The following is a 25,193-nucleotide window of genomic DNA, read 5'->3' on the forward strand; positions in this document are numbered from 1 at the left end:
AAGAGTGAATAATGGTGGTGGAATCAGGAACCATTTTTCGTTTTTATATTGCTCCCTGCTGGCTGTTCTGAAAGGCTTTTGCTAAATAGAAATGAGTATGATGTTAGTCGTAGGGTTTCATGATACAAGCAGCGGCAGGGGTTTATTCCGCTTTATGCCTTACCCGGCCTACCGTACGGTACAATACTATGATCCTGGTTGGGTTATCGCTTACGTAACAGGGACCATGAAACAACTATTGATTTGGCTACAACCGCGCTCACCTGTTGAAAACCCCGTTCTGTGTCCAGCAACAACAACCACCCCTCATTCACCTACCTCCTTCCTTCCACATTTCCCAACCACAGTTCTTGATCATCTCTATCCAGACTCCCTTCTGTCTGCTGATAACTTTCATTTAGAATTTTAGCCTCCATAGAGACCCCAAATATCCCTGCGCAAGATGACTGAGTACGTGTAAGCTTCCTGTTCCCGTTTCGATTGAGCGGCCCCAAACGGACTATTGACGATTTTGATATAGACCAGCGCGCCAACAGTATGGTGTTACACCACCGATATCCGTTGCGACACCTACCGACAAGGAAGTTGAGCGCAATCAAGCTCTTATCGAAGAGTTGAAAAAGCAGGGGAGCTTTGAGGGAGCAGAAGAGAGTCAGAAGCGGTTTGTGCCTTTGCTTTGAGAGTCGATCAATCTCATTGGCTAATTGGGTTTGTGCGTATGATAGTGTCCTGGTTTTGAATACTCTACAGAATCTTACCGAGGGCTTTGTGAAAAAAGTTTGTGCCAACAAGGGCATGCCCGAACATATCATTAAAAATTCAGGGGGGAAGATCTTCACTTATGGGAGCTACCGTCTGGGTGTATACGCGCCAGGTGAATACTCGCTATTTTATTTGCTTGTACTCCTCGTGGTTTGCCTTTTATGAGCTAACTTTTCCACCGTGTTATAGGTTCTGATATCGATACTCTCCTTGTTACTCCGGCGCATATTACCCGGCATGACTTCTTTGCAACCCTCCCTGCTATGCTTCAGGAATTGGTTCCCCCGCCGGAAGATCTTTCAATGGTTCCTGATGCCTTCGTCCCGATTATAAAGTTCAAATTACAATCTATCTCCATTGATTTAATCTTTGCGAGACTTGCCAACGTAAACTCGGTTCCGAAGGATATGGCACTCAGTGACAAGGAGCTGCTAAGAGGGTGTGACGAAGTTAATCTTCGTTGTTTAAATGGCACCCGGGTTACTGATGAAATATTAACTCTTGTTCCCAAACCTGGTGTCTTTAGGATGGCATTGAGGGGGATAAAGCTCTGGGCACAACGTAAACATCGCTTTCCAAAACCCGTTCTTTCGCTGATTTGGTCTTAAGGGCGCGCTATTTATGCCAACGTTATGGGATTCCCCGGTGGTGTGGCGTGGGCTATGCTTGTTGCTAGGATCTGCCAACTTTACCCTATGGCCGTTAGCGCAGTTGTCATAAGCAAGTTCTTCAAGATTTTGGCTCATTGGACTTGGCCTCAACCAGTCCTTTTGAAAGGTATTGAAGATGGTCCATTGAGTGTTCGGGTCTGGAACCCTAAGGTGGGCTATGTTTGGTCAAATCGGAGTATTCTCAAATGCTAATGCCCTTAAGATATATCCTTCTGATCGTGGACACCTAATGCCCATCATTACCCCAGCGTATCCAAGTATGTGCGCTACTCACAACATAACCAAATCTACCAAATCAATCATTATTCGAGAAATGAAACATGCTGCTGAAATAATGGACGGTATTATGGTCGGCAACTTGAGCTGGGATAAGCTTTTTGAGCGCCATTCATTCTTTACAAATGGCTATCGGTACTACTTGAGTGTAGTCGCTGCTGCTAAAGACAAAGATACGTTACTTGGATGGTAGGCTGTTTCCCTCATTTTCTGTTTCCTGGTGTCTCACTCTCAGCAGGTCTGGCCTTGTGGAGTCTAAGCTTCGTCACTTAGTCATGAAGCTCGAGATACTTGAAACCATCAAACTTGCACACCCTTTCAACAAAGGATTTGATAACGTTCACTTTTGTGAGACTGAGGAGGAAGCTATCCGCATTGCTAACGGTGAAATAAAAGCTATTGATAACCAAGTGGGTGTGAAGACAGTAGTCACAGATCTCAAAGCAGAGCAGAATGGAGATGTTGAGAAGAAAGAAGACGAATCCAAGTTTAAAGTTTACACCACAACTTATTATGTTGGGTTGGAGATTAACACCGGTAATTACTTTTTTTATTGTCCCAAATTTCGTATGTACTTACCCATCCAGAAATTTCGAAGCACATCGACATATCCTGGGCGAGCCAGGAGTTCTTCGAAACTTGTAAAACCTGGCCGTCCTATAACGAGGATGAACACACTATTCATATCAATCTCGCGCGCAAGTAAGCATATCCCAAGCTCTTTTTTCCCCTCTAGTATTTGAGGACCGTCCCGGCTTACCAAATATTGACTCAAGTTTTGAACTTCCGGATAATGTTTTCCAACCTGGTGAGACTAAGCCAGTAAAAAAAACCAAAAAGAAGATCATCAAGAGGAAGGCTGGCACCGCAAATGGCGGATCGGCCACAAAAAAGAGATCAGCGGATGAGGTACGTATGGGTTCTACATGTTGTCCTAAACGGGAGGAGGTAAGATGCAAAAAAAGCCAAAAACACATGAGGAGCCCCCACTGGCAGATTCCTAATTAGCGCTATCGGCGGGAAAAGGAAGGGCGCGCTGAGAGTAGTTGACCCCCTCAAGACCACAGAATATGAAAAACGAAAGAAAAAAAAGTATGAGAAGGGAGGAAAAGAAGCATCAAAAAAGAAGCTGAGGGAAAGGGGAAACCATCACAGCAAAAATGGATCAGTTTGCAAAACCTCCTCCCCGACTACGGACCAAGTGATGAATAGCAGTAATCCTCCGCATAGAGCAACGAATTGGCTAATTACATGTCACCACCCGATTCATGGCGGTTCCATCTCATAGGCTTCGATCAACGATGACACTAAACGTGCAAGGCAGACTTCGGTCCACCAGCAACAACCTGCACAGGCGTAGTCCCTTCGGGGGCATTCAGAGTGGGGCTATCGTGCGAATTACCCTCCTTTCCTTCACCCCTCTTTCGCATTTGTTCCTGTACTTGGGCCGGTTTTGCTTTCAAAATCGGCTCAAGATATTTCTACGTGATGATCTAGTGTCCCAAGTGTGATAGGTTCGCGGATTCTGATAATTCTTATCGTTTAGATGCGATAGGTATCGATCCCCGAACAAAAGCGTGTCCTCTTTCTTTTTTCGTCTTTCATCCCCCCCTTTTTTTTCACCTGGATATCAATTGGGATCTGTCGCCCCAGCCCATGGCTCCATTCGACTTCTGCTGGCGTTCACGTGTTGGAATTTTGTTTCGTGATCAACGCACTCGAGTACTCATTCATGATCGTTGGCCTACTTCCCCTTGCTACTTTCAAAAGCCACTAACAAAATCACAACCTCCATCACGAAACCAAGCAACATTTTTTTGATGGGATACCCTGTCTAATCGGGTTGTTTTTTCTTCCCCTCCTCTACTCATCATAGTGGATTAAGCTATGCATACCATATATTGTTCTCGGGCAGCTGCTCAACATTAAGGACCAACAGCATCCATCTTTTCATTCTGTGGAATTCTGAATTGGAAATGGATTGATTAGTACGGGGACAATAGGCAGCCACTAGAGGACTTAGCTGCGCAACTCAAGATGCTCTCACGATTGGTGGTCTATATAAGGCTGGGATTTTTGCAACTTGGATTTCGTTTCGTGTAATACATAGTCTGGCCTTCCGTTGTATCGCAGCAACTATTCTAGTGCCGTTGTTGTTCATCCGCAGAGCTTTAATTCCTTTTGTCATTTGGCTCATTTAGTATACCGGTTGCTTGGGTGGTCTTTCCTTTGACATTTTTTTCGCGATTCTAAAATAAAGCTTAGCATTTGGGATTGTATAATATTAGTATTTTGTAGTACGAAACAATATTTCTCGCAGCATTGGTCTGTAATCAGAGTGTCTTCAATCCCATGAAATGAAAACTATTCAGTAATATGATGCTGGTGCTATGTTCTGGGGTAGTGCTCGGGTGACACATCAACTATCATACAGGATTCGCTCGGGGCATGTGAGTCGATTTGAAGGAATAATGTGAAAAGACCAGATTTTTCACCAGAAGATATTATCCACCCCAGAGTGTCTTCTTGATATGGAAGAAAAAATCGTGCTCTGAGCCGTCTTATGGAAGTGTACCGTAGTATTTTGGTTAAAATTCTGACTAAGCTATGTGATGTTTGCACCACTGGAATCACGAGGGATGTCCTACCGAGCGTGAACAGTACAGTATCATACCTACACACCTAAGAATGCCCAAACCACGAACCGACCCCAAAGCTCCCTCACCATAGTTCCAACACCCAAAACAACCACAGCTTCTCAATATCATCCCATATGGCGGTAAGTCTCCCCTTAAGTTTCCAAAGGCTCTATCCATGAGTAACACTCACACCACCTCTCTCTCTAGAATCTTGGTATAACCACCGTCGGGGAAGCCAAGGAAATCCGAGGCATGAACCTCATCGCTGCCCACTCACACATCCGCGGCCTCGGAATCGATGCAGAGACTCTCGAGCCACGGGCGGCCTCCCAGGGCCTCGTCGGTCAAGCCCGCGCGCGCAAGGCCGCGGCAATCATCCTGAAGATGGTGCAGGAGGGCAAGATCGCTGGCAGGGCCGTGTTGATGGCTGGACCTCCGAGCACGGGGAAGACGGCGATCGCTATGGCTATGGCGCAGAGCCTCGGACCAGACGTGCCGTTCACGATGTTATCGAGTTCGGAGATCTTCTCTTTGGACATGAGCAAGACTGAGGCCCTCACGCAGGCTTTCAGACAGAGTATCGGTGTTCGGATTAAGGAAGAGAGCGAGGTTATTGAAGGGGAGGTCGTGGAGATTCAGATTGATAGATCTGTTACGGGGGTATTTCATCCTCGTTCTTTTCTGCTGCTATCGCCTGCTGGAGGCAATCTCACGCACACAACAACCGCTAACACACTAAAAGGGCCACAAACAAGGAAAACTCACTATGAAAACCACTGACATGGAAACAATGTACGACCTGGGCACCAAGATGATCGACGGCCTCACAAAGGAGAAAGTAATGGCCGGCGATATTATCAGCATTGACAAGTCCTCCGGGAAAATCACCAAGCTCGGCCGTTCATTCACTCGATCCCGTGACTACGACGCGATGGGTCCCGACACAAAGTTCGTCCAATGCCCCGAGGGCGAGATCCAGACACGCAAGGAATCGGTCCACACCGTCTCCCTGCACGAGATCGACGTCATCAACTCCCGCACCCAGGGCTTCCTCGCGCTCTTCTCCGGCGACACCGGTGAGATTCGCAGTGAGGTCCGTGACCAGATTAATATCAAGGTTGGGGAGTGGAAGGAGGAAGGCAAGGCTGAGATCGTGCCCGGCGTGCTGTTCATCGACGAGGTGCATATGCTGGATATCGAGTGCTTCTCGTATATCAATAGAGCCTTGGAAAGTGAACTCTCGCCGATTGTTATCATGGCGAGTAATCGTGGGAACACCAGGATTCGCGGGACGAACTACAGGAGCCCGCATGGGCTTCCATTGGACTTTTTGGACAGGGTGGTTATCATGCCGACGTACCCTTATGGACCTGAGGAAATTAAGGAGATTCTTGCCATTAGGTATACATAATCCCATAAGCCACCAAGTTAACCACCCGTTTATCGATCTGCTAACGGGTCGTCTACAGGGCTCAAGAAGAAGAAATAACCCTCTCTCCTGATGCCCTCGCTCTCCTCACCAAGATAGGCCAGGAAACCGGCCTCCGTTACAGTTCCCATCTTATCACCACTGCAAGCCTTATCGCCGCAAAGAGGAAATCAAGCTTGGTCGAGGTTGGCGACGTCCAACGAAGCTACAAGCTCTTCTTCGACCAAGGGCGAAGCTCTCAATATCTCCAAGAGTACGAAAAGAAATTTATCAGCGAGGAAGGCAACGTTACATTCGCTGGTGGTGATACTACAGCCGGCGGGGGAGATAGGATGGAAATTTCATAGAGAAGTGGGGTTGCGTTATCAAGGCTGTTCTTTCTTCTTACTCTTGCCACATACAAAAAGCGATTGGGGGGGGTGGGGAATATCTAGTAATGATTATGCTCTGTATTTTTAAAAGTAGCGATTCCGATTCACGAAGATAGATTCGGGTTCTTGCACTTAAAAATAGTATCATACTGTATGTGATTTTCTATCGTGCTTTTTTTCTCTCTTCGAAAGCCCCGATGAATTTGTAGCCGGAGGGGGTATTATGTACAATATCTGCAAACTAGGAGAGAAAGACAAAGCAAAGGGGAAAAATGGGCCTGTACCTGGAAGAAAAAAAAGAAGCCTTCAGCATATGCACGCGATAGGTTCTATTTTCCACCATCCACCACCCTCTTCATTTCTCCTGCGATCCTGCCAAAGAAGCCGACACCATCATAGACCATGCCGGTGTACCCCATGACAATCTTAGCACCACGTTTCCTAGCCTCTAGGACGTCCTTCCCACTGGTGATCCCTCCAGAGGCAAAAACAACAGCGTTATCGCCAAGCTCCTTGGAATACCTCTCGACAAGCTTCAACATATTCCGCAGCAGCACCGGTCCAGAGAGTCCTCCAATCTCTTTGTGAAACACCCTCTTCTCCTCCTCAGATACCTGCGGCGAGGCAAGCACGCTCAGTGGCCTCTTGACAGTGGTGTTCGCTACAATGACCCCTGCGACGCCGGCGAACTTGACAGCGGCGGAAATGCCCTTGATATCCTCTACGCCATCGCTATCCGGGGAAATCTTGACAACAACCTTCGGCTTGACCTTCCTGTCAGCCTTCTGCGCCGCAAGCACTACGACAGCTAGCAATTCCTGCAGACTCTCGCGCTTCTGCAAGGACCTCAATCCGGGAGTGTTGGGGGAGGAAACGTTAACGACGAGGATGTCAGCGTACCTCCCCAGTTTCTCCACGCAGGTGATGTAGTCCCTCTTGACAGCCTCCATGTCCGTTTCTACGGTGGATTTATTCTTCCCAATCTGCACGGCAAGTAAGCGGTTTGGCCAGAGGCTCGCGGGGATCTCGGTGCTGTCCAGGACTTCGCGCTCTGTTAGTCCGTGTTTGAGTGCGTATCTGCGCACCCGGTCGCGCAGGCGAACAGAAACGGTGTCGGCACCAACGGAGTTGAAGCCGTAGCGGTTGATGATGGAGCTGGAGGTGGGCAGACGGAACATGCGCGGTTTCGGGTTGCCCTCCTGGGGCAGGGGCGTTATGCAGCCGATTTCGAGCAGGGAGATCGCCGGGGAGAGATTGAAGAGAGGGTCTATACATTCCGCGTGCTTGTCTAAGCCGGCGGAGATTGCGAGGGGGGTTTTGAGGTTGTGGCCGAATAGCTAGGATAACACTTCACCGTTAGCTACCGCGGACGGCAAGGGGGGCTTGTGCTTAGAAAGGGAACAACCTCTACACCTAGCTCCTCATTCGCAAGATATTCGTGCGCCCCCCGCTCCCGTAGACCGAAGCCCAAATTGTACAGTACCCTCAAAGCCTTCAATCCAACTTCGTGTGCCCTCTCGGCTCCCGATCCCTTCCCACCAGCATCCACGGGGATATCGTCACCGCTGTATATCAGCCTCAGGAGCGGTACTACCTGGTACTTGTGCACGGCGGAGCGAGTATCTGTAAAGTAAAGATATCTGCCCACCCAACCCATCATCAGTCAAAAAAAAATTGAGTCAATCGCATCAAAAACGGGGGACACGGGTGACGAACGAGAACCCAAGCGCACCAACAATGGTACCGCCAATAATGCCATTGCGAACTTTGTCCCCCGGACGGTCCAGATTGTACGCTTTTGTGGAAAAGCCTCTTATTCTTGTCCGGCGGAGGGTGGTGACCGGGATTGATAGTATGCAGAAACTGGGGCAGGTGGTCCGAGTGATTAGAGAGGTTGAGGGACAGAATCGGATTAAAGGCATTGTAGAAGTTGTGAAGGGTGGGAATTGGACGTGGGGCTCACTATTGATGCTCTCCAACTGTTTTGCGGCTGAAGATCAGACGACAGGGGTGGAGCGGTTAGTTACCCGGACAAGACATAGCGGGTTTGGTGGGGTACCGGTATGCCCTTTTGGCAAAGCTCTACTCGTACGAGTATTGTACTCGTACTTGAGCACCCTAATTTACCCGAGTACTGTGCGAGATAGTACACACTCCTACGCCATTGGTCAGCGAGCAACCAACTAGGCAGGAATGGGTATGCCCCATGACATATTATCAATCCTCAAGCATGGCATATTGAGATTTAGGTCATGAGCGATCAATACCTGTATGCCGGGATAGCCATTGCATACCCACACACCAATCACTCTCTATCCATTAAAATTGTTATTTCCATGATGAAGTATAACCCTCTGGAGCTTCTCATGAAATCCTTGACTGCTCGTTTTTTTTTGGAGCCAGCCTTGCTCTCGAACAGTACTGCACTCGAGCAAATTAGATAGCTGGTGAGAATATTAACACGACATCTTGTGGAAAAGAGAATAAGGGAAATTTAAGACATCTCACAGTGCTCCTGAAACACTCTCTTCATAAGAGAATTCTACCCTTCTCGTCGCTTTACATCAGAGTCTTGCAGAGCAGCATAAGAGCCGTAGCAGCTTCTACAGTTCTACAAGCACTTAAACACGGAATGATCTCGCCCCATCCCCACGGTCCAGGGCGGCTTGGGAGTGCCTCGGCCAGATTGTATATATGTACCAAGTTTCTCGCAGGGACTGAGAATTGATCGTTAGGCAATAATATTTTTGTCTTGCTTGATTTTCCCTTCGTCCCCTATCATAAATTTATCGACTGGATTGAAAAAAAAAAACCTAAAAAAAACCGGGCATCATACTTAGAAACCATACCTTGATATGGGAATAATTTGATCTAAGCTATTTTCTAACTTCCAGATTTTTACAGATTTTTACAAATTCTTGTAGGGGGTCCTCCAATAATTAGAAGAATAACCGTTAAATTAGATAGCGCCCTAGCAAAGTTTGACCGCAGACAGACATATTCGGGGTTGATCGTACGAGAACGGTTAACAGGAGCTTGGCGCTTCTTGACAGCAGTTGGAACGATCTCCCCTCCCTCCCCTGCCTGGTTACTGACTGGACTTTCCAGGGAGCCTCTGTCTCAAAGTAGATGCCATGTAAGGACACTGCACGGAGATACTCAATTTGATCAGTTAATATGGCAGCCGTTTGATCTTGATCAAGGTGGGATTTTGTTTCACCAAGACTTCGGTCTAGTGACTGACTGTGTGTAGTGGTCGGAGCATTCAAACGCTGCTTATTGGGATTTCATAATCACTTCACTGGCGGAACCACTGTGGGAATGAGCTTTGATCCCTAAATGATAAAAACCCCAGCAAGTTTATTGTGCGGGAGCTCGTCGCGCGCTAGCACATTTAGCGATGTTCAGAGAGAGAAAAGAGGCTTAATAGTCTACATGGGCAATAATGGGTTTGTATCTCCGATCAAGGAAGGGAAGAAAGCAGAAGGGAAGCCAAGATCGGCGGTAGATAAAAAACATGGAGAAATAAAACGAAAGAAGAGATGAGAAATGATGAGAAAGCGGCATGCCATGATTGAATAAGGAATGACAGTAGAGTTGGGAGAAGAGAGGGGAAGGGATGGGAAAGAACTAGGGTAGCCTAACGGTAAAGGAGTAGAAAAGGCTGGTAGAGGGTAGGACTATTGCTGTTGCGAAGGGAGACCAAGCTTGGTCTGAGCAGCGGATGATCACTAAATCCAAGAAGCGCCGGGCTGCGAGTGATACTTTGTGATGACGACAGAACCCACATCTAACATTTTTCTTATTTATGATAGCCTAGGAAATTACAGACAAGAATGTACAGCATAAGAAATTAATTAGGGTTAAACGTAGACTTCTAGTCTCCGGTGCACACAGATATCGCCTTGTCATCAAATTCTGAATTCTATCAACACAAACCCCCTATTCCCTTAATCAGAACAGGCCTAGGATATCCTCGTTTGCTTTCTTCTGTAGTTGTGGTTGTGATGCTGCTTGGGAACCGAGGCCTAATCCTTCGAGTCCAGCCAATACTCCACTATTTGTGCTGCCGTTTGCAGGTGCTACGGATTCCGTACCGAATAAACTGAGAAGGTCGTCCAGATTATTACCCGTGCCACTGGTAGGTGATGTTGGTGAAGCCACACGAGCGGGAGAGTCTATAACGAGCGATTCTAGGCCTCCTGGTTGAGGCGTTTGAGTAGATGCACTTGCGGGTGCTGCTCCATCAAAGTCAATGTCAAGTAGGTTTTCCATGTTTTGCCCTTTGGCGGCTGCAGAAGCTTGTATGGGGTTTTCGCGGGCGTTCTGAAGTTGCTCTCTATAGAGGAGGTCAGCACTAGCATAGATCATTAAACAGTATGAGAAATCTCACTCTATAGCTCTCTTTTGAACAGCGTCGGCCCCAAAGCTTCCTTGCCCAACAAAAGTTGCTGCAGGCTTGTGATAAACAGAGGCCAAAGTCGATATCTCCCCGAGTAATTCTTCAAGAAGCCCAACCGGTAGCGATTGGATCGTAGAGGTAATAGGTGGTTTGTCGGAAAGGACGATGCTCTGCGATGAGATCAGTAATGATAAATTTATGCATTGGAGGTGATCCACTAGGCTCACCTTAGCCACTTCAGGGTCTTTAGAAAGCAAGCGCCAATAGACGTATGCTCGATCTCGGATATCCGGATTGTCGCATTCTGAAGTCGCACTTTGAAGAATTTGTTGAACGACTGCTTGAGATTGTGGTTTCTTCAAGAAGAGCTTTACACCTGCTGTTAACAGTTGCAGTTGCACTTGAGTATATTCGTCCTTGAAACCTTCCATAAAAGTTTGTAGTAGCTCATCGGCGTTGTTAATTTTTTCGGCGTATTCACCAATCACCCAGATCAACGATCCTCTAGCATTTGGCTCGTCAAGTTCATCCAAACTTTCACAAAGCTTAGGGATAATCCCCTCATATCCGGGATATTTCCGGAATATATCCTGTTTCGTGTTAGCTCGACAGACATTCCGAGGTTGCAGAACGTACCTTGATGACGACAATTGCCTCTTGGACAACATAGTTCACCTTGGTGTTAATCAATTCTAGCAGTACATTAACACATTTGCCTGTAGCACTGTCTATCTTGATTGCGCACTGTCCAATGGCTCGTACCGCCCGCCGCACAAAGTCCATATCTACCTCGAGTGCATATTCCTTTAGTTCTGAGAGAAGTTGGTCCACATTCTTTTCATTGGCAATCCGAATCATGATTTCGAGCTTCTCCAGCTTAACGTAGGGTGGATCATTGTATTTACAGAAGAAGACCCGCATTTCTTTTGTAAGTATATCTGGTTGCTTTTGGAGTAGGAGATTGATGTTTCGTAGAGCAACGTATTGTACCTCTGGTTGAGAAGAGACGAGAGTAACTAGATTGTATTAGCTAAAACTCCTTACCCCCAATGCGGAATTGTCCCACCAAGCGGCGGTGCCATTTTCCGAAGATACTGGCGACATAGCTCTGCGCTGATCACCTTCATGTGTAGAAACACTACTTTGACAGCAGCAAGCACCACACTAGGGTTCACGTGCTGAAACTGTGGCACTACTCTTTCACAGATATGTTCGGCCTCCTTCACATCCGCCGCTTTATACTCAGCAAGGGTGGTAAGAATGGTTATTCTACCCCATCTATTTTTATTATTGTTAGTTTGTGAAAACACAAACGAGAATAAATCGCATCATGGAAGCCCTACTCTGTGCACTCGTTCAATGCCATCAATAGTTTCTTAAGAATTGCAGGTGTAACAGCTAGGGCTTCTGTCTCTGGAGCAGCCTCATTGATCTCCGCAAGAGCTGTCACAGAATTTGCGACCACCTGGCGGGCAAAGTTTAGCAAGAGTTAGAATCGCTACCTAAAGTGCTTCTCACCATGGGATTTGAATCACCAATCATTTCCTGGAGAGTTGTAAGAAATCCGTTCTCCAAACATAAAGATGGGTTAAGGTCGAAAAGCTTTGCCACGCAGATAGCTGCCGTTTTTCTTACGTATGGGCTCTCGTCCTATTACCAGATGTCATTAGTCTAGCTTTCCTGTGCTAATGTGACACAGTCGCTTACCTTTAGCGTTTTCCGTAGTGGCTCTTCCATATAGTCAACAATTTTGTCGACACGAATACAGCCCATAGTCCTGATAGCCAATGCTCTTATCAATGGATTTGGGTCCTCAGAGTCCTGTAATCTTAGAAATTAGAAACTTCTGGTGCTAAAGCCTAAAAGTTTGACGAACCTGTACGAATGTGTTAACGGCTAGAATGCAGAGGTCTGGATGTGTCTTTGCGTAGTTCCTGGCATATAATGTTAGAATCCTGTACACACATAGACTGCTTAGTGAAGAGAGGCGAACATTAGGTAAAGGTAAACGAGCTTCTTCTGATCGAGATCACCAGTAGCCTAGCCGTGCGGCGTTAATAGTATACTCTTGTAAAAAAATTTATGGGCATCACACCATATTTTTGATAATGTCTGGAAACAGAGCCGACACATCTTTTCCCAATGTCATAGCAGCGATAGTGTTCCTGATTGCATCCTTCCTATGAACAGGCCATCTTAGTAAATTGCCACCAGAGACTGAGGAAGGAAAAAGGAACAGAGTCACCAGCTAACCTCTCATGGGCGAACTGTGAGTTCAAACCGGTCCTCAGCTCGAAGGTTTCTCCCTTTCGTGGGGCAACCGGGAACATGCTCCTGATTCTGTTGGCCGCCATGGCGGTGTTGGATTGAAGAGTCAGTTACTAGGTAGAATGAGCGTAACTAGTATTGATGATAGTAATAGCCGGAAGATTGATTTGACGGAATCAAGACTTGAAAAGTGGGTCCAGTCGTTAAGCTTGTGCTTGTTGTAAAGTGGGAATGTAAGTCAACGGATGGTTGCGGTCAGCGCAATCCGAAAAGTAGACAGGGACAGGCAGCAACAAGAGCTCATTAACCTGCTAGCACGTGCTTGGCCCCCCACCGCAGGGTAACATCCGGAGTTTCTGATCAACAATCATCACCTGTGTTCCTGCAATGAGATAACCTAGATTACCCATCTGAGTTAACAATAGAATCTGTGATGGTGAGTTAGATTTTGATTTATTTTGGAACATTGCTTAGAAGTTAATTGTATCTAGGCATCATTCGAGCTTCCAAATTTGCGAAAGCTATTCGCTGCTTCAAGGAGCGAACAGGAGGAAAGTGCCTACAGCAGGACTGCGGTTGGTTAAACCTCAGACACTACCTGCAATGAGAAATACAAACTAATATACCACGGAGGGAACCAAGTTTTACAATTTACTATTCTTCGTAACTTCTATCGCTGCCTTCAGCTATGCTGCACAAAGACTCGCGCCCACGAAAGTATTAAATCGGTAGATAGCATCTCGATGTTATAAAGGGAAAACTACTCTGTACTGTAGAGAAAAATACGCTATAAATCACACAAAATCCTTACCCCGCAGAACTAAATTGGTCTGAAGGTCCATAGCCCCTAATCCAACAAAAATATCAGGCATACCATCATACAAAAACCTGAGCAGATTATAAAAATAAAACAGGATAAACACCAAACAGGCATTGATCATTAATGGTGGCAGGCTGCCAGCATGAGAAAAGAAAGAGGGTATAATAAAAGAACAATGTATTAGTTAATAGCATCAATCAGAGTCGCTTTGGTCATCGAGGAAAGCGAGATCTTCCATTCCACGGATTTGCTGTATTCAAAATTAGAATATAATTGTCGGGGGGAAGGGGTGAGGTGAACCTTCTTCTCTACGGTTGATACAGATGGAGCGCTCCTAGTTGACCTAGTATTTACTCTACCATTGTCCATTTTCGCCCATCTAGCACCTTCTTGGACAGCCTCAACTTCAGCCTGCAGCTCCCGCTCTTCTTTGATTTTTTTGGCCTTTTCATTGGAGTATCTGGGTGTCATGCCTACATCTGTGAGTAGGCCCGTGAGATGTTTGATTTTCTCTTTAGGGGTTTCAAACTTCGCCAATTCTTTTGACCAGAATTTGCGGATCTAACGCAGCGTTAGAGCGTTTTGACGGCAATCAAGTAGATAGAAGTCATACATACACCACACTTGAGCAACCACTGTTGGAGCGTTTTTATCTTCTCCTCGTCAGGACTGAGATTACTATCTGCCTTAGACTTTTCGACGTTAGCACAGTAACCACCACAATTTCCTTCACATATCACCTACCGATCCCTTCTTCGATCTTTCCTTAGGGCGTGACTTAGTTACTTTGGTTTTCCCTTGTTTTTTACTGCTACCTGCGCCTGGATTTTGAGATCTCGATTTCTTTAGCGGTGCCGGGTCCAATACCACAGACATTTCACTTTCATTTCCAGGGTCTTCATCGACAACCGGGGTTTCCTCTGCTGAAACTTTGCCTTCTCCATTTTCAGCATTTTCTTCCTCTACCGCCACCTCATGCGTTTTCTTAGCCTTTTTAAGGGTAATGGGTTTTGTAGAACTCTTCGTTCTTTTTGCTGCCCTCTTAGGGGACGTATCCAACTCGGAAAATTCGCATTCGCTTGCCTGCTTAGTTGTGTCTTCCCTAGAAGCCTTCGCTTGTACATCTCCATCTTCATCTTCATCTCCGTCTTCAAGTATCGAAGGTTTTGCTATTGCTTTGCGGGTGGTGCTCTTAGCAGAAGTTACACCTTTTTCCTTTTTTGCTGGTTTCTTAGGATATTCAATCGTACTGTCGCCGAGCCCGTCCTCCAATTTTTTTAGTCTCGAAGCTCCCTTCTTAGCAGGTTTCTTTGTGGCCTTGGCTGGAGATTGCTTTTCTGGAGTAGGTTCTTTCTGTGGAATTGGTGGCTCTGCGGCTTCTGCCAAAGCGTTTTGTTTACCCTAAGGGACGCGTTAACTATAAATCAGAAATCGTGAGTATTAATAGCGCTGGGGTGATAAACATACCGCCTCGTCCTCAATGATCGACTTGGATTCTGCTTTCCAAAATGAGTCCCGCTTCAAGAAGTCGTCGCCTAGGCTGAGCTCATTTTCAACGCGGGCTCTAATATATTTGATTGTTGTTCTAGAAGGGTCTTCAGTAAACTGTTTCCGGACGGCATTACGAAGAGCAGTAGTTATAACTCTGGCGTCTGGGGCCGAGTCGATAGAGCTGAGGTCGCCGTCGCTATCCATAGTGATTTTATTCTTCTGGTGGTGTAGAACTCGCTCTCCGGGATCAAGAACCTTAGGACAACTTAATTAAGGAGGATCGGGAATCCGCCCAGCGATGTTTTACGCCAAGAATTTTCCCAATGAGGTTAGACCTAATTTAGAGGGCAAAGAGGGGTGGCTAGATTTTCAGCAGCACTTCCTTGCTGGTTTGAGGCTCTTATCGATAGCTCAAACTAGTCACACAGACGAGGGGCATCTCTTGGGTGCTGCACCGAAAATTCTCCAGAGCCTACCTGCACCGAGAACGAGAAATACAAGCAGCTACCAGTACTGAAACTATTATTTGCATACATTCTCTCACACCTCGTATACCCATCACTCTCTCAATGCTGTCCCCACGACTCTATATTCTCAACGTCGCTAAAGACCCCACGGAAGCGAATAGGATATCAAAAGAGTCCGCAAAACGTGCGTTCAATTGAATACTCAAGATCTTATCCAACCTCAACTAACTCTACGATACAATATTCTAGAAATTCAGGATAAAGAACTCAAGCTTCTGGATCTTGTCCAATCTCTCGGAGAATATTTGACAGACGATGACAAAACTACCAGAGCAAAAGCCATCGGGTACCTCTCTTCGGTTTTGGGGTATTTAGACCCTAAAGCACTATCGCGACAGCAAGGTTTCAATCCCTTCTCTGTGGAAATCCCCCTTACATCGCGTTCTTACGTCAATCTAATATGTTTCGAAGTGGCCGTGATTGCGCAGTTTCTATGCGATCGTTTAGAGGACGAAACCGGTCTTAGGGAAACATCTCAGGGCCTCTTCGCCCTTCAAAAGTCATCGAGATTTGGAAGGGAGGAGGCTACTCTTGTTTCTTCCGCGTATAGAATCCTTATAGCACTGGGCTTTAGTGAACTTGTACAGTAAGGGACTGACATGTACAAAAGCATATGCAAAGTAGATCTACAGAAACACCCGCAGGGAACTCGTTTTGCAGTCTTAACCCTGATTGACAGTTTAATGGCAAACCGACGTGATGGTAAGCTCAGCGGGTTTTGTGGCTGAGAGAGCTTATGTTCTGACAGCTTGGTTATAGTATTAAAGGCCATGGGTGGTAAATTTGTCACTGGCTTTACCGAATTGGTCGGGGGTGAAAAGGATCCACGGAATCTGATGATTGTCTTCTCTCTTGTCAAGGTGATACTCGTTGAGTTTGATATCGTCCCACACATCGAAGTCAGTAATGGATATCCGTCAAATTCTCTCAAGCTAATTTTTATCGCAGATTCTTTTTGATGCGGTTTATTGCTACTTCCCAATAACATTCAAACCACCACCGGACGACCCATATGGGATAACAGCCCAGGACCTAAAGCTTCGGCTTAGAGAGTGTATTGCTTCAACAAAGTACTTTGCAGGACACACATTTCCTCAGCTTATTGAGAAACTAGATTCAACCTCCTTGAGTGTTAAGGTCAGTGTCATATATTTCATTCTATTTCCATTGAAGTGTGGCTTACAACCTGTTGAACCCTATAGAAAGATGTTCTTCAAACTATAACTGCTTGTGCTCTCTCATATGGCCCACAAACAATTTCCACACATTCTACGCAGTTATGGGATGCTGTTAAATTTGAGGTCCTCAATTCCACAGAAGAAGATGAATTGGCAACCGAAGCTTTATTAGCTATCCGAGCTATTGCGGAGACGCTTTCCTTTGGGTTAAAATTCTCAGCTCCCACAGCCTCTCCGTTAGCGAGATATCTTAGTGGCATAGTTAAAGAGTGCCTAAAGCTTCTACAAGAACCCCAGCAAAAACAAGCCAAGCCTGCCGGGAATATCCTATCCAAATCAGCAACAGCCAGCACAGTAGCACACTTGTTCATAGTAGAAAAGACTATGCCGGCACTACTCTTAATACACGGCGATGCAGACAGCCTGGCCAAGCAGCGGGCACTCATGGAGATCTTGAACATGTTGTTTCAGTCTTCTCTTCAAACATTTGGAGCATGGGGAGATTCAACGTCAGAGCAGGTGCACTCAAATCCCTTTACGGAATACATTGACAAGTTATTTGAAATGTATTCGCAAGCGCTTATGGGCAGCTTACGAGAGGAGGTGAGCTTGAGAATCACAGCATTAAAGGGATTGGTTTTGCTATGCACGACCCGGAGGTTGTTTCAAGAGAACGAAATAGGTATGGTTGTGCAATACTTTGATCAGGTTTTGTTAGAAGTCGAAGAGAAAGAGGAAATCAAAGAATTAGCACTCCAAGGATTAAAGGATATCTCGAAGATAAAGCCAAACCTCATAATGGACATAACGTTCCCTGCATTTATGGCACAACTTCCCGATTCTGAAAAGGAAGCAGATCCATCAAAGCCATACACTGCGACGTTGGAAGCACTAGCCAAGTTAAGCTCAGGAAGAGCTGTATTCCAGGTTCTCTTAACTCGGCTTTTGAATAAGCTTGACATCGTTCTCAGAGGTAAAGTAGAAACACACCGGACCGTTCAAGCCACCAAAGCTGATCCAGTGAAAAGAAAAATCTGGCCCAATGTATCCCCGAGCAATCCTTTCCACACTTTTATATGTTCTCCAGAAACAGCCGGAGAGTAATCAGGAAGACATAAAGGCATACTTCGCTCGACTAGTGGTTCCTCTACTCACAAAAACAATAATTCCGATGGTTGATAATACTAGCGAATTTGAGGACTTCCGGATAATGGCGAATGATTCCATTTTGGACGTTACTGGCCGTCTGTTTAACATTATAATTAGATCATTGGAGTTCGAGGAACAAATAAATGTTTCACGACAGCTAATCAATATCTTCGTCCTTGGGATTCCCAGTGAATACATACCCAGGACGCATGCCGAAATTGTTGCACGCGATTTCAAACCTTTACAGCAAACCGCAAACAAAGAACAATCTGGCTGTACTATTTTGCTCACTTATGCATTAGCAGGTTTAAGGCGAGAAGTTTGGCTCCCATGTTCTGGCATTATGTAGAGCAGGAACTAACCATGTGTCATCCAATAGGTAGTATTGGCGGCCCTGTCTACCCCAGAGCTCATTCAACAAAATGTAGAGCTTGCTACCCGAACAGCCCGTTCCACTCAGAGAATGGCACACCTATATCTCATTGCCCTATTGGCAAACAAATGGATGAAAAAGCCAGGGGATTCCGAGCTCCTTCAAAAAATCACGGCTGATCTCTTGGAATCAGTCTCCAGCTCTATATTAGCCTCACGAGAATACGACAACCTAGTTGGACAAAAACTGCAGACTGTCCTTTGGATTACCAAAGCCATAGTAGTTCGAGGTGACAAATATGGAACGGAGGTCACTGAGAAGGTAGTAACATTGCTAGGAGACAAAAATTATGGGCCAATAGCAAGTAAAGGTTTTGTAGTATTGCTCGGCGATGATGAGTTTATAACAAAAAGCAATTATGCTATCATCAGGCCCCTGACAAAACAGAAGATTTTCACGTTTTGTGTGCCGAAAATCGTGGAAGGCTTTCGCACTGCTGATTCAAGTATTCTCAAGAGCCCCACTAATAGAAATCTTGTACTCCCGATCACTCAACTGACTCTCTGTAGCTACCAAACCCAACTATCTTGTTGCACTTTCCAACATCCTAAGGAATATGCCTCCCGCCGTCATCCTCCCAGAGCTTGGAAGACTTCTTCCCCTCCTTCTCCAATCCCTAGATCTTCCTGACCCCAACGTCAAATCAGCTACCATCGAAACCTTACTCATTACCGTCACAGAGTCTGCTGACGCGATGAAGGAGCACATATCATCTTTGAGCGCAAGGCTATTAAATGCCTGTACGAACCGTGAAGAAAACCCGCCGAGGATTAGATCAGCAGCACTGCGGTGCTTGAAGGTCTTTCCTAGAGCTCTTAGGACCGACTTGTTGCTTCCGTATAAAAGACAGGTGATTCGAAGTTTGGTAACCGCCCTCGATGACCCGAAGCGGAACGTCAGGAAGGAGGTAGGCTCGATTCCATTACGAAATTGCTCTATTGCAACACTAACGTCTAAGATTCATAGGCAGTTGACTGTCGGGCGAGGTGGTATTCTTTAGACGAACCGGAGGATTAGGATAGATTTGAACTATGTTGGAATTCCTGCGTCTTCCTTAGACAATATAGCGTTACCCCAGTGTTAAATGAGGCCTCAGAAGAGGCTTTCTCGACTCTAGTAACGTGACTGCACCATTTTATTGTATTTCGTTAAGCCTGGGTGTTTGCTCTACCACTAGGCCTTGGGTTTCAACTCCGTATATTTATGGTCAGGGGAGGTTAGCTGAATATCGAGTGAGTGAGTGTGATTCTCGGCGTATTCAAAGCCGGTAGACTACCGGTGACTCCTTAACTTATGTGTCACTACTATATCATAATTCCATTTCTCTAGTGGAATATTCCGGGCTGCCATGGTATTCCGGAAGTCAATAATGAAGGATGTTCAAATCATCCGTGACTTTTAGGGTTGGGGTCAGAATTTCCAAGCGGTGTTTGATTTTACTAAGGACGTGTTTGATACAACCGTTCCCTTCCATTGCCCCATACAAAGTGACAGTTTCAAAGCGAAAGGACGTGCATTTTTATATTTATATGTATGACTAATCAATGCAATCTATGCTGGTTATGGAACAGTTGCAGTGTTGTCAACCAGGCCAAAAGGACCCAAAAGTACCGTGCTGAGAACTACCACGTAAGCATTTTTGAGAACGTGCCTTGAGTTCAGGACACACTTGCGCACTTCCAAACTTGATGCTTTTTTCGGGATATAGCAGCAACATTCTGAGCCATTCAACATCGTAACGATCCCCACGCCTCCACTTGAATCTCCTCCTCTTAACTCCTTTCCCTTTTACCTGAACTTGATACCCGAAGCTGAGGAGAAGACCCTCTTCTGCCTAGTGTATTCCTCCTCTTACGTCTTGAAATACCTCCCCCCCTTTCCTTTCTAGCCTCGACCCCTCCCCCTAACCGTCCACCATGCAGTCTATGCTTACCAAGGTATTATTTGCTCTGTGGATCTCCAGTAGAAAGAATGAAATCACTTATTCCACGAAATAGTTCGAATCCAAATCCTCACGAGCGAAAGGCATTGCATTTCATCCTAAACGGTTGCTCTCCCCGCCGTCTTTCTTTCCACGGTGCCATCGTTTTAATAATTTGTCACTTACTGATTTTGTGAAATTGAAACTAATCCAGGCCATGGATTCTTGTCTCACTTCACACCTCGACAATCCAGCTTTGGGATTACCGTATGGGAACGCTGATAGATCGGTTCGAGGAGCACGATGGACCTGTTCGAGGGATTGATTTCCATTGCACTCAACCGCTTTTCGTATCGGGGGGTGATGACTACAAGATTAAAGTCTGGTCCTATCAGACCCGCCGCTGCTTGTTTACCCTGAATGGACATCTCGATTATGTTCGGACCGTATTTTTCCATCACGAGCTTCCTTGGATTCTGTCCTCTTCGGATGATCAAACGATCCGAATATGGAATTGGCAGAATCGGTCGTTGAGTATGGAGCTCTATGCTTTTGGGGGTGGACTTGCGATTTTTTGTGGGTTCTCTGCTGATAGTGCCCATTAACTTAGTTTGCACAATGACTGGTCATAATCATTACACTATGTGCGCCCAGTTCCACCCCAAAGAGGATCTAATTGTCAGCGCTTCTCTAGATCAGAGCGTCCGCGTATGGGATATCTCAGGGCTACGGAAGAAGCATTCGGCACCCACTTCAATGACATTTGAAGATCAGATGGCCCGCGCAAATGCCAACCAGGCAGACATGTTTGGGAATACGGATGCAGTGGTGAAGTTTGTGCTGGAGGGTCACGACCGGGGTGTTAATTGGGTCTCCTTCCATCCTACCTTGCCATTAATCATCTCAGCTGGTGATGACAGGAATGTAAAGTTGTGGAGAATGAGTGGTAAGTGACGAATGGCGTAAACTCAGATTCACTAGGAGCGCAAGAAGCTAAGATGCTACTTGTATAGAAACCAAGGCTTGGGAAGTCGACACCTGTAGAGGCCACTTTCAAAATTCATCAGCTTGTCTCTTCCATCCTCACCAGGATCTGATCCTATCAGTAGGGGAGGACAAAACGGTTAGAGTTTGGGATCTGAATAAGAGGACTGCGGTCCAGTCTTTTAAACGGGAAAATGATAGATTCTGGGTCATTGCCGCTCACCCGGAAATTAATCTCTTCGCGGCTGGTCACGATAACGGTGTGATGGTCTTCAAGCTAGAGCGGGAGAGACCGGCATATGCGATTCATCAAAACAACCTCTTCTTCGTCAACAAGGAGAAGCATGTACGGTCTTTTGATTTCACACAAAATATTCAGAGCCCTTCTATGTTGTCCTTGAAGAAATTGGGCGCACCTTGGGTTCCGCCAAGAACATTGTCTTACAATCCCGCTGAGCGTTCGATTTTGGTTACGTCTCCTACGGACGGAGGAACCTATGAGCTTATCAATTTACCAAAGGATGCTTCTGGCGCCGTTGAGCCAACTGACACTAAGCGAGGCACCGGAAACTCCGCGGTATTCGTTGCCCGGAATCGTTTTGCGGTCTTCAATTCAAGTTCCCAAACTATTGATATCAAAGATCTCTCGAACTCTACTACTAAGACGATCAAAACACCTACCAACATCAATGATATATACTTTGGCGGCACAGGTTGTCTATTGCTTTGCGCACCCTCGACTGTCATTCTCTATGATATCCAACAGAAGAAGACTGTTGCTGAGTTGGCTGTATCTGGTGTTAAATACGTTGTGTGGTCAAACGATGGGCTCCACGCGGCGTTACTTTCAAAACACAATGTTACTATTGTTACGAAAACTCTTGAACAGGTTTCTTCTCTCCACGAGACTATCCGTATTAAGAGCGCGACCTGGGATGATGTCGGTGTGCTTTTATATTCCACCCTGAACCATATTAAATATACTCTTTTGAATGGGTACGCTATCTTACCCCCATATGAGCGTATGCCTAACAATAATATTCTTGCAGTGATAATGGGATCATTCGTACTTTGGGTGAGACTATATACCTTACCAAAGTTAAGGGGAGAAGTTTGTTCTGCCTTGACCGCCAGGCAAAACCAAAGCTTTTGGACATTGATCCTACCGAATATAGGTTCAAGCTTGCTCTAGTCAAGAGGAATTATGATGAGATGCTTTCTATAATTAAGACTTCCAACCTTGTTGGACAAAGCATCATCTCTTATCTCCAAAAAAAGGGATACCCGGAGGTGAGTGATAGATTATGATACACTCTCGAGTTGGGGCGATGCTAATCTTCCTAGATTGCCCTCCAATTCGTGCAAGACCCTCAGACTAGATTCGAGCTGGCGATTGAATGCGGGAATCTCGAGGTTGCGGTTGAAATGGCCAAGGAGCTAGACCGCCCAAAGCTCTGGACCAGGCTTAGCGCGGAGGCTCTAAGTCAGGGTAACCACCAGGTCGTCGAGATGGCCTACCAGAAACTCCGGAACTTTGACAAACTTTCGTTCCTATATCTTGTCACTGGAGACACAGAGAAGCTCAACAGAATGGCAAAGATCGCCGAGCACCGCAATGACTATACTGCCAGATTCCAAAATGCTATCTATCTCGGGGATGTGGAGACTAGGATCCAAATGCTTAAGGAGATTGATCTATGTAAGAGTTTCTTTTGCTTGCTACTCTAATGCGCTAACGTTTGCTCGCTGCAGATCCTCTTGCATATGTGACCGCTAAAGCCCATGGACTTAACGAGGAATGCGAGGCAATTCTCGAAGCTAGTGGCCTAACAGAGGAGGATATCAGGATTCCTGAGATTAGCGTACCCATCCCACCCCCCAAAGCCATAGTTCCCACACATCAAAAGAACTGGCCTCTCCGGGCTGCTTCCCAGTCATTTTTCGAGAAGGCTTTGTTGGGTCAAGTCGAGTCAATGACGATTGAGGATGAAGCACCTTCTGGAACGAACGGCTTTGCTATGGATGAAGGTGCTGTTGATGGCAAAGGGTTCAATGGAGATCTCTTGGATGTGGAGGGAGAAGAAGATGCCGCAGGATGGGATATGGGAGATGACGATCTCAACCTGGAGCAAGTCGGTGAACTTGCTGTTGAAACCGACGGTGCTGGTGTTGGTATGAGTGAGGCAGAGTTATGGGCAAGAAACTCACCAATTGCTGCCGATCATGTGGCAGCAGGATCATTCGAGACCGCCATGCAGCTTCTAAATCGCCAAGTTGGTGCCGTAAATTTTGAACCTCTAAAGCCAAGATTTATGGAAATTTACCAAGCTAGCAAGACCTACCTACCCGCAACCGTTGGCCTTCCTCCATTAGTCAACTATGTTAGGCGTACTATTGAGGAGACAGACTCCAGGAAAATCTTACCTGCCATTCCTAGGGATTTGGAGAGTGTGCGCACCAATGGCCTACAGAAGGGATTCGCTGCGATGAAGGCCAATAACTTAGAGGAAGGGGTAAAAATCTTTAGGGGCGTTTTGCATAACCTAATCTTAGCCACTGTGCAGAACAAGTCAGAGATTGAAGAAGTTGGTCTCTCACACCTGTGCGTCGTACAATTGCTAACTCAATCTCGACTGATAGGCAAAAAGGATTATACGCACTGCTACGGAGTACATCATCGCTATGTCAATTGAATTGGAGCGTAGGGATATCGCGACCGACGAATCCCAGGCCAAGCGTAACTTAGAGTTGTCAGCATACTTTACCAAACCCATCCTTGAGCTCCCTCACAGACAGATTGCTCTCATGTCTGCGATGAAGCTAGCGTACACAAAAAAGAACCATGTCCTCGCTGCACACTTTGCATCTCGGGTGTTGGCTAACAGTAGCCAAGGAAAGAATGCTGAGAATGTAGGTTCTTACGATAAGCGAGTGACATTTTGTGACTTTACATACACTAACGGTTTGAAGGCGCGCAAAATCAAGGCCGTATCAGAGCGTAGTGGACAAGACGCCATTGAGATTGAATACGATCAGTTCGCGGAGTTTGACATCTGCGCGGCTTCCTACACCCCTATATATAGTGGGCAGCCATTTGTACAGGATCCATTTACGGGAGCAAAGTACCACCCGAGGTACAAGGGAAGCATATGCAGGGTTAGCCAAGTTACAGAGATTGGAGCACCGGCTTCAGGGCTCAGGCTATTGGCTCAATAAATATCTGTAGGTTGGGTTAGAGTGGTTGGGGCGGGCCGGGAACGGTATAAAAAAAGGAAAGGTCGTCATCGTATTTTTCTTTTCCTTGATTTCGTGATCGGCAATGTTTAATAGGCGAACTGGACATTTGTGGTTTGTCTGTTTCCTGCTATTTTTTACTTCACTGTTAACAGAGGTTTTCTTTCTTTCTTTTCACTCGTCTTTTTCTCCATCGGATGACTTTTGATGGAAGCCCCGCCCTCTGCCTCCTCGGCGGTTTTACGGCTGAAAATGAAGTGTCTTGCGATTTGTGTAAAAGTGTACCGATATCTTAAGGGGGTAAATGTAAAAGCATATAAAAATGAATGAAATTGAGTGCGGCTAGACTTTCCGAACGCTATGGCTCGGTTGTGTCCAAGGCCTCTTCAATGGGAAGTGGTACAGCACCCACCATCCTCCTCTTTGTCCGTGGTGTCACTCAAGTGCCAGCAGGACCATCCCAGTCCAGCCCGGTCCAATGCAGTCACGAGGTCAATTGCTGGTCCCAAAACCTCCCCGTCGGCCCCTCCGTCTCCATCCATTCAGCACATGTCTTTTCCCTACCGAAAAGCTGCAGATTCAGAAACCACGATCAATCCCCTTAGTTATTTAGTTCGTTTGTTTTCCTTTCGGCTTCC

The 25,193-nt window shown here is 46.2% G+C and overlaps 7 protein-coding genes; 4 read left to right on the plus strand and 3 right to left on the minus strand.

Moving 5' to 3' along the window:
• The first annotated feature begins 313 nt into the window (after positions 1-313).
• Positions 314-3,996, plus strand: GSTUM_00005373001 (uncharacterized protein). XM_002837451.2 has 11 exons: positions 314-450; positions 521-661; positions 726-874; positions 952-1,323; positions 1,372-1,583; positions 1,636-1,898; positions 1,948-2,246; positions 2,297-2,411; positions 2,486-2,618; positions 2,998-3,100; positions 3,256-3,996. Exons 1-10 carry the CDS (start codon positions 443-445, stop codon positions 3,067-3,069), a joined length of 1,764 nt encoding a protein of 587 aa, XP_002837497.1. The 5' UTR covers positions 314-442; the 3' UTR covers positions 3,070-3,100; positions 3,256-3,996.
• Positions 3,997-4,391: 395 nt separating this feature from the next.
• On the plus strand, positions 4,392-6,287 carry GSTUM_00005374001 (uncharacterized protein). XM_002837452.2 has 4 exons: positions 4,392-4,488; positions 4,556-5,008; positions 5,091-5,749; positions 5,818-6,287. Exons 1-4 carry the CDS (start codon positions 4,483-4,485, stop codon positions 6,122-6,124), a joined length of 1,425 nt encoding a protein of 474 aa, XP_002837498.1. The 5' UTR covers positions 4,392-4,482; the 3' UTR covers positions 6,125-6,287.
• A 71-nt stretch (positions 6,288-6,358) lies between these two features.
• On the minus strand, positions 6,359-8,070 carry GSTUM_00005375001 (uncharacterized protein; the record flags this gene model as incomplete). XM_002837453.2 has 3 exons in its annotated part: positions 6,359-7,485; positions 7,551-7,788; positions 7,865-8,070. The coding sequence occupies 3 exons, from the start codon at positions 8,068-8,070 to the stop codon at positions 6,478-6,480; spliced, it is 1,452 nt and encodes a 483-aa protein (XP_002837499.1). The 3' UTR covers positions 6,359-6,477.
• Positions 8,071-9,935: 1,865 nt separating this feature from the next.
• On the minus strand, positions 9,936-13,046 carry GSTUM_00005376001 (uncharacterized protein). XM_002837454.2 has 12 exons: positions 12,804-13,046; positions 12,646-12,730; positions 12,544-12,590; positions 12,427-12,484; positions 12,258-12,371; positions 12,069-12,200; positions 11,894-12,015; positions 11,617-11,828; positions 11,187-11,566; positions 10,778-11,140; positions 10,542-10,720; positions 9,936-10,487 (listed from the first exon to the last, which is right to left on the minus strand). The coding sequence occupies exons 1-12, from the start codon at positions 12,902-12,904 to the stop codon at positions 10,103-10,105; spliced, it is 2,178 nt and encodes a 725-aa protein (XP_002837500.1). The 5' UTR covers positions 12,905-13,046; the 3' UTR covers positions 9,936-10,102.
• Positions 13,047-13,567: 521 nt separating this feature from the next.
• Positions 13,568-15,387, minus strand: GSTUM_00005377001 (uncharacterized protein). XM_002837455.2 has 5 exons: positions 15,106-15,387; positions 14,383-15,039; positions 14,256-14,330; positions 13,939-14,199; positions 13,568-13,888 (listed from the first exon to the last, which is right to left on the minus strand). Exons 1-5 carry the CDS (start codon positions 15,331-15,333, stop codon positions 13,832-13,834), a joined length of 1,278 nt encoding a protein of 425 aa, XP_002837501.1. The 5' UTR covers positions 15,334-15,387; the 3' UTR covers positions 13,568-13,831.
• A 204-nt stretch (positions 15,388-15,591) lies between these two features.
• Positions 15,592-19,501, plus strand: GSTUM_00005378001 (uncharacterized protein). XM_002837456.2 has 11 exons: positions 15,592-15,780; positions 15,846-15,998; positions 16,068-16,200; positions 16,267-16,358; positions 16,416-16,555; positions 16,605-16,793; positions 16,859-17,807; positions 17,863-18,302; positions 18,363-18,861; positions 18,926-19,323; positions 19,383-19,501. Exons 1-11 carry the CDS (start codon positions 15,699-15,701, stop codon positions 19,431-19,433), a joined length of 3,126 nt encoding a protein of 1,041 aa, XP_002837502.1. The 5' UTR covers positions 15,592-15,698; the 3' UTR covers positions 19,434-19,501.
• Positions 19,502-20,144: 643 nt separating this feature from the next.
• On the plus strand, positions 20,145-24,891 carry GSTUM_00005379001 (uncharacterized protein). XM_002837457.2 has 10 exons: positions 20,145-20,353; positions 20,414-20,463; positions 20,552-20,871; positions 20,948-21,283; positions 21,351-22,317; positions 22,371-22,611; positions 22,666-23,020; positions 23,074-23,906; positions 23,962-24,231; positions 24,292-24,891. Exons 1-10 carry the CDS (start codon positions 20,333-20,335, stop codon positions 24,535-24,537), a joined length of 3,639 nt encoding a protein of 1,212 aa, XP_002837503.1. The 5' UTR covers positions 20,145-20,332; the 3' UTR covers positions 24,538-24,891.
• Positions 24,892-25,193: the final 302 nt, after the last annotated feature.

The sequence above is a fragment of the Tuber melanosporum genome (genome assembly GCF_000151645.1).
Source record: "Tuber melanosporum whole genome shotgun sequence assembly, scaffold_19, strain Mel28".
In the NCBI taxonomy this organism is placed as follows: domain Eukaryota; kingdom Fungi; phylum Ascomycota; class Pezizomycetes; order Pezizales; family Tuberaceae; genus Tuber; species Tuber melanosporum.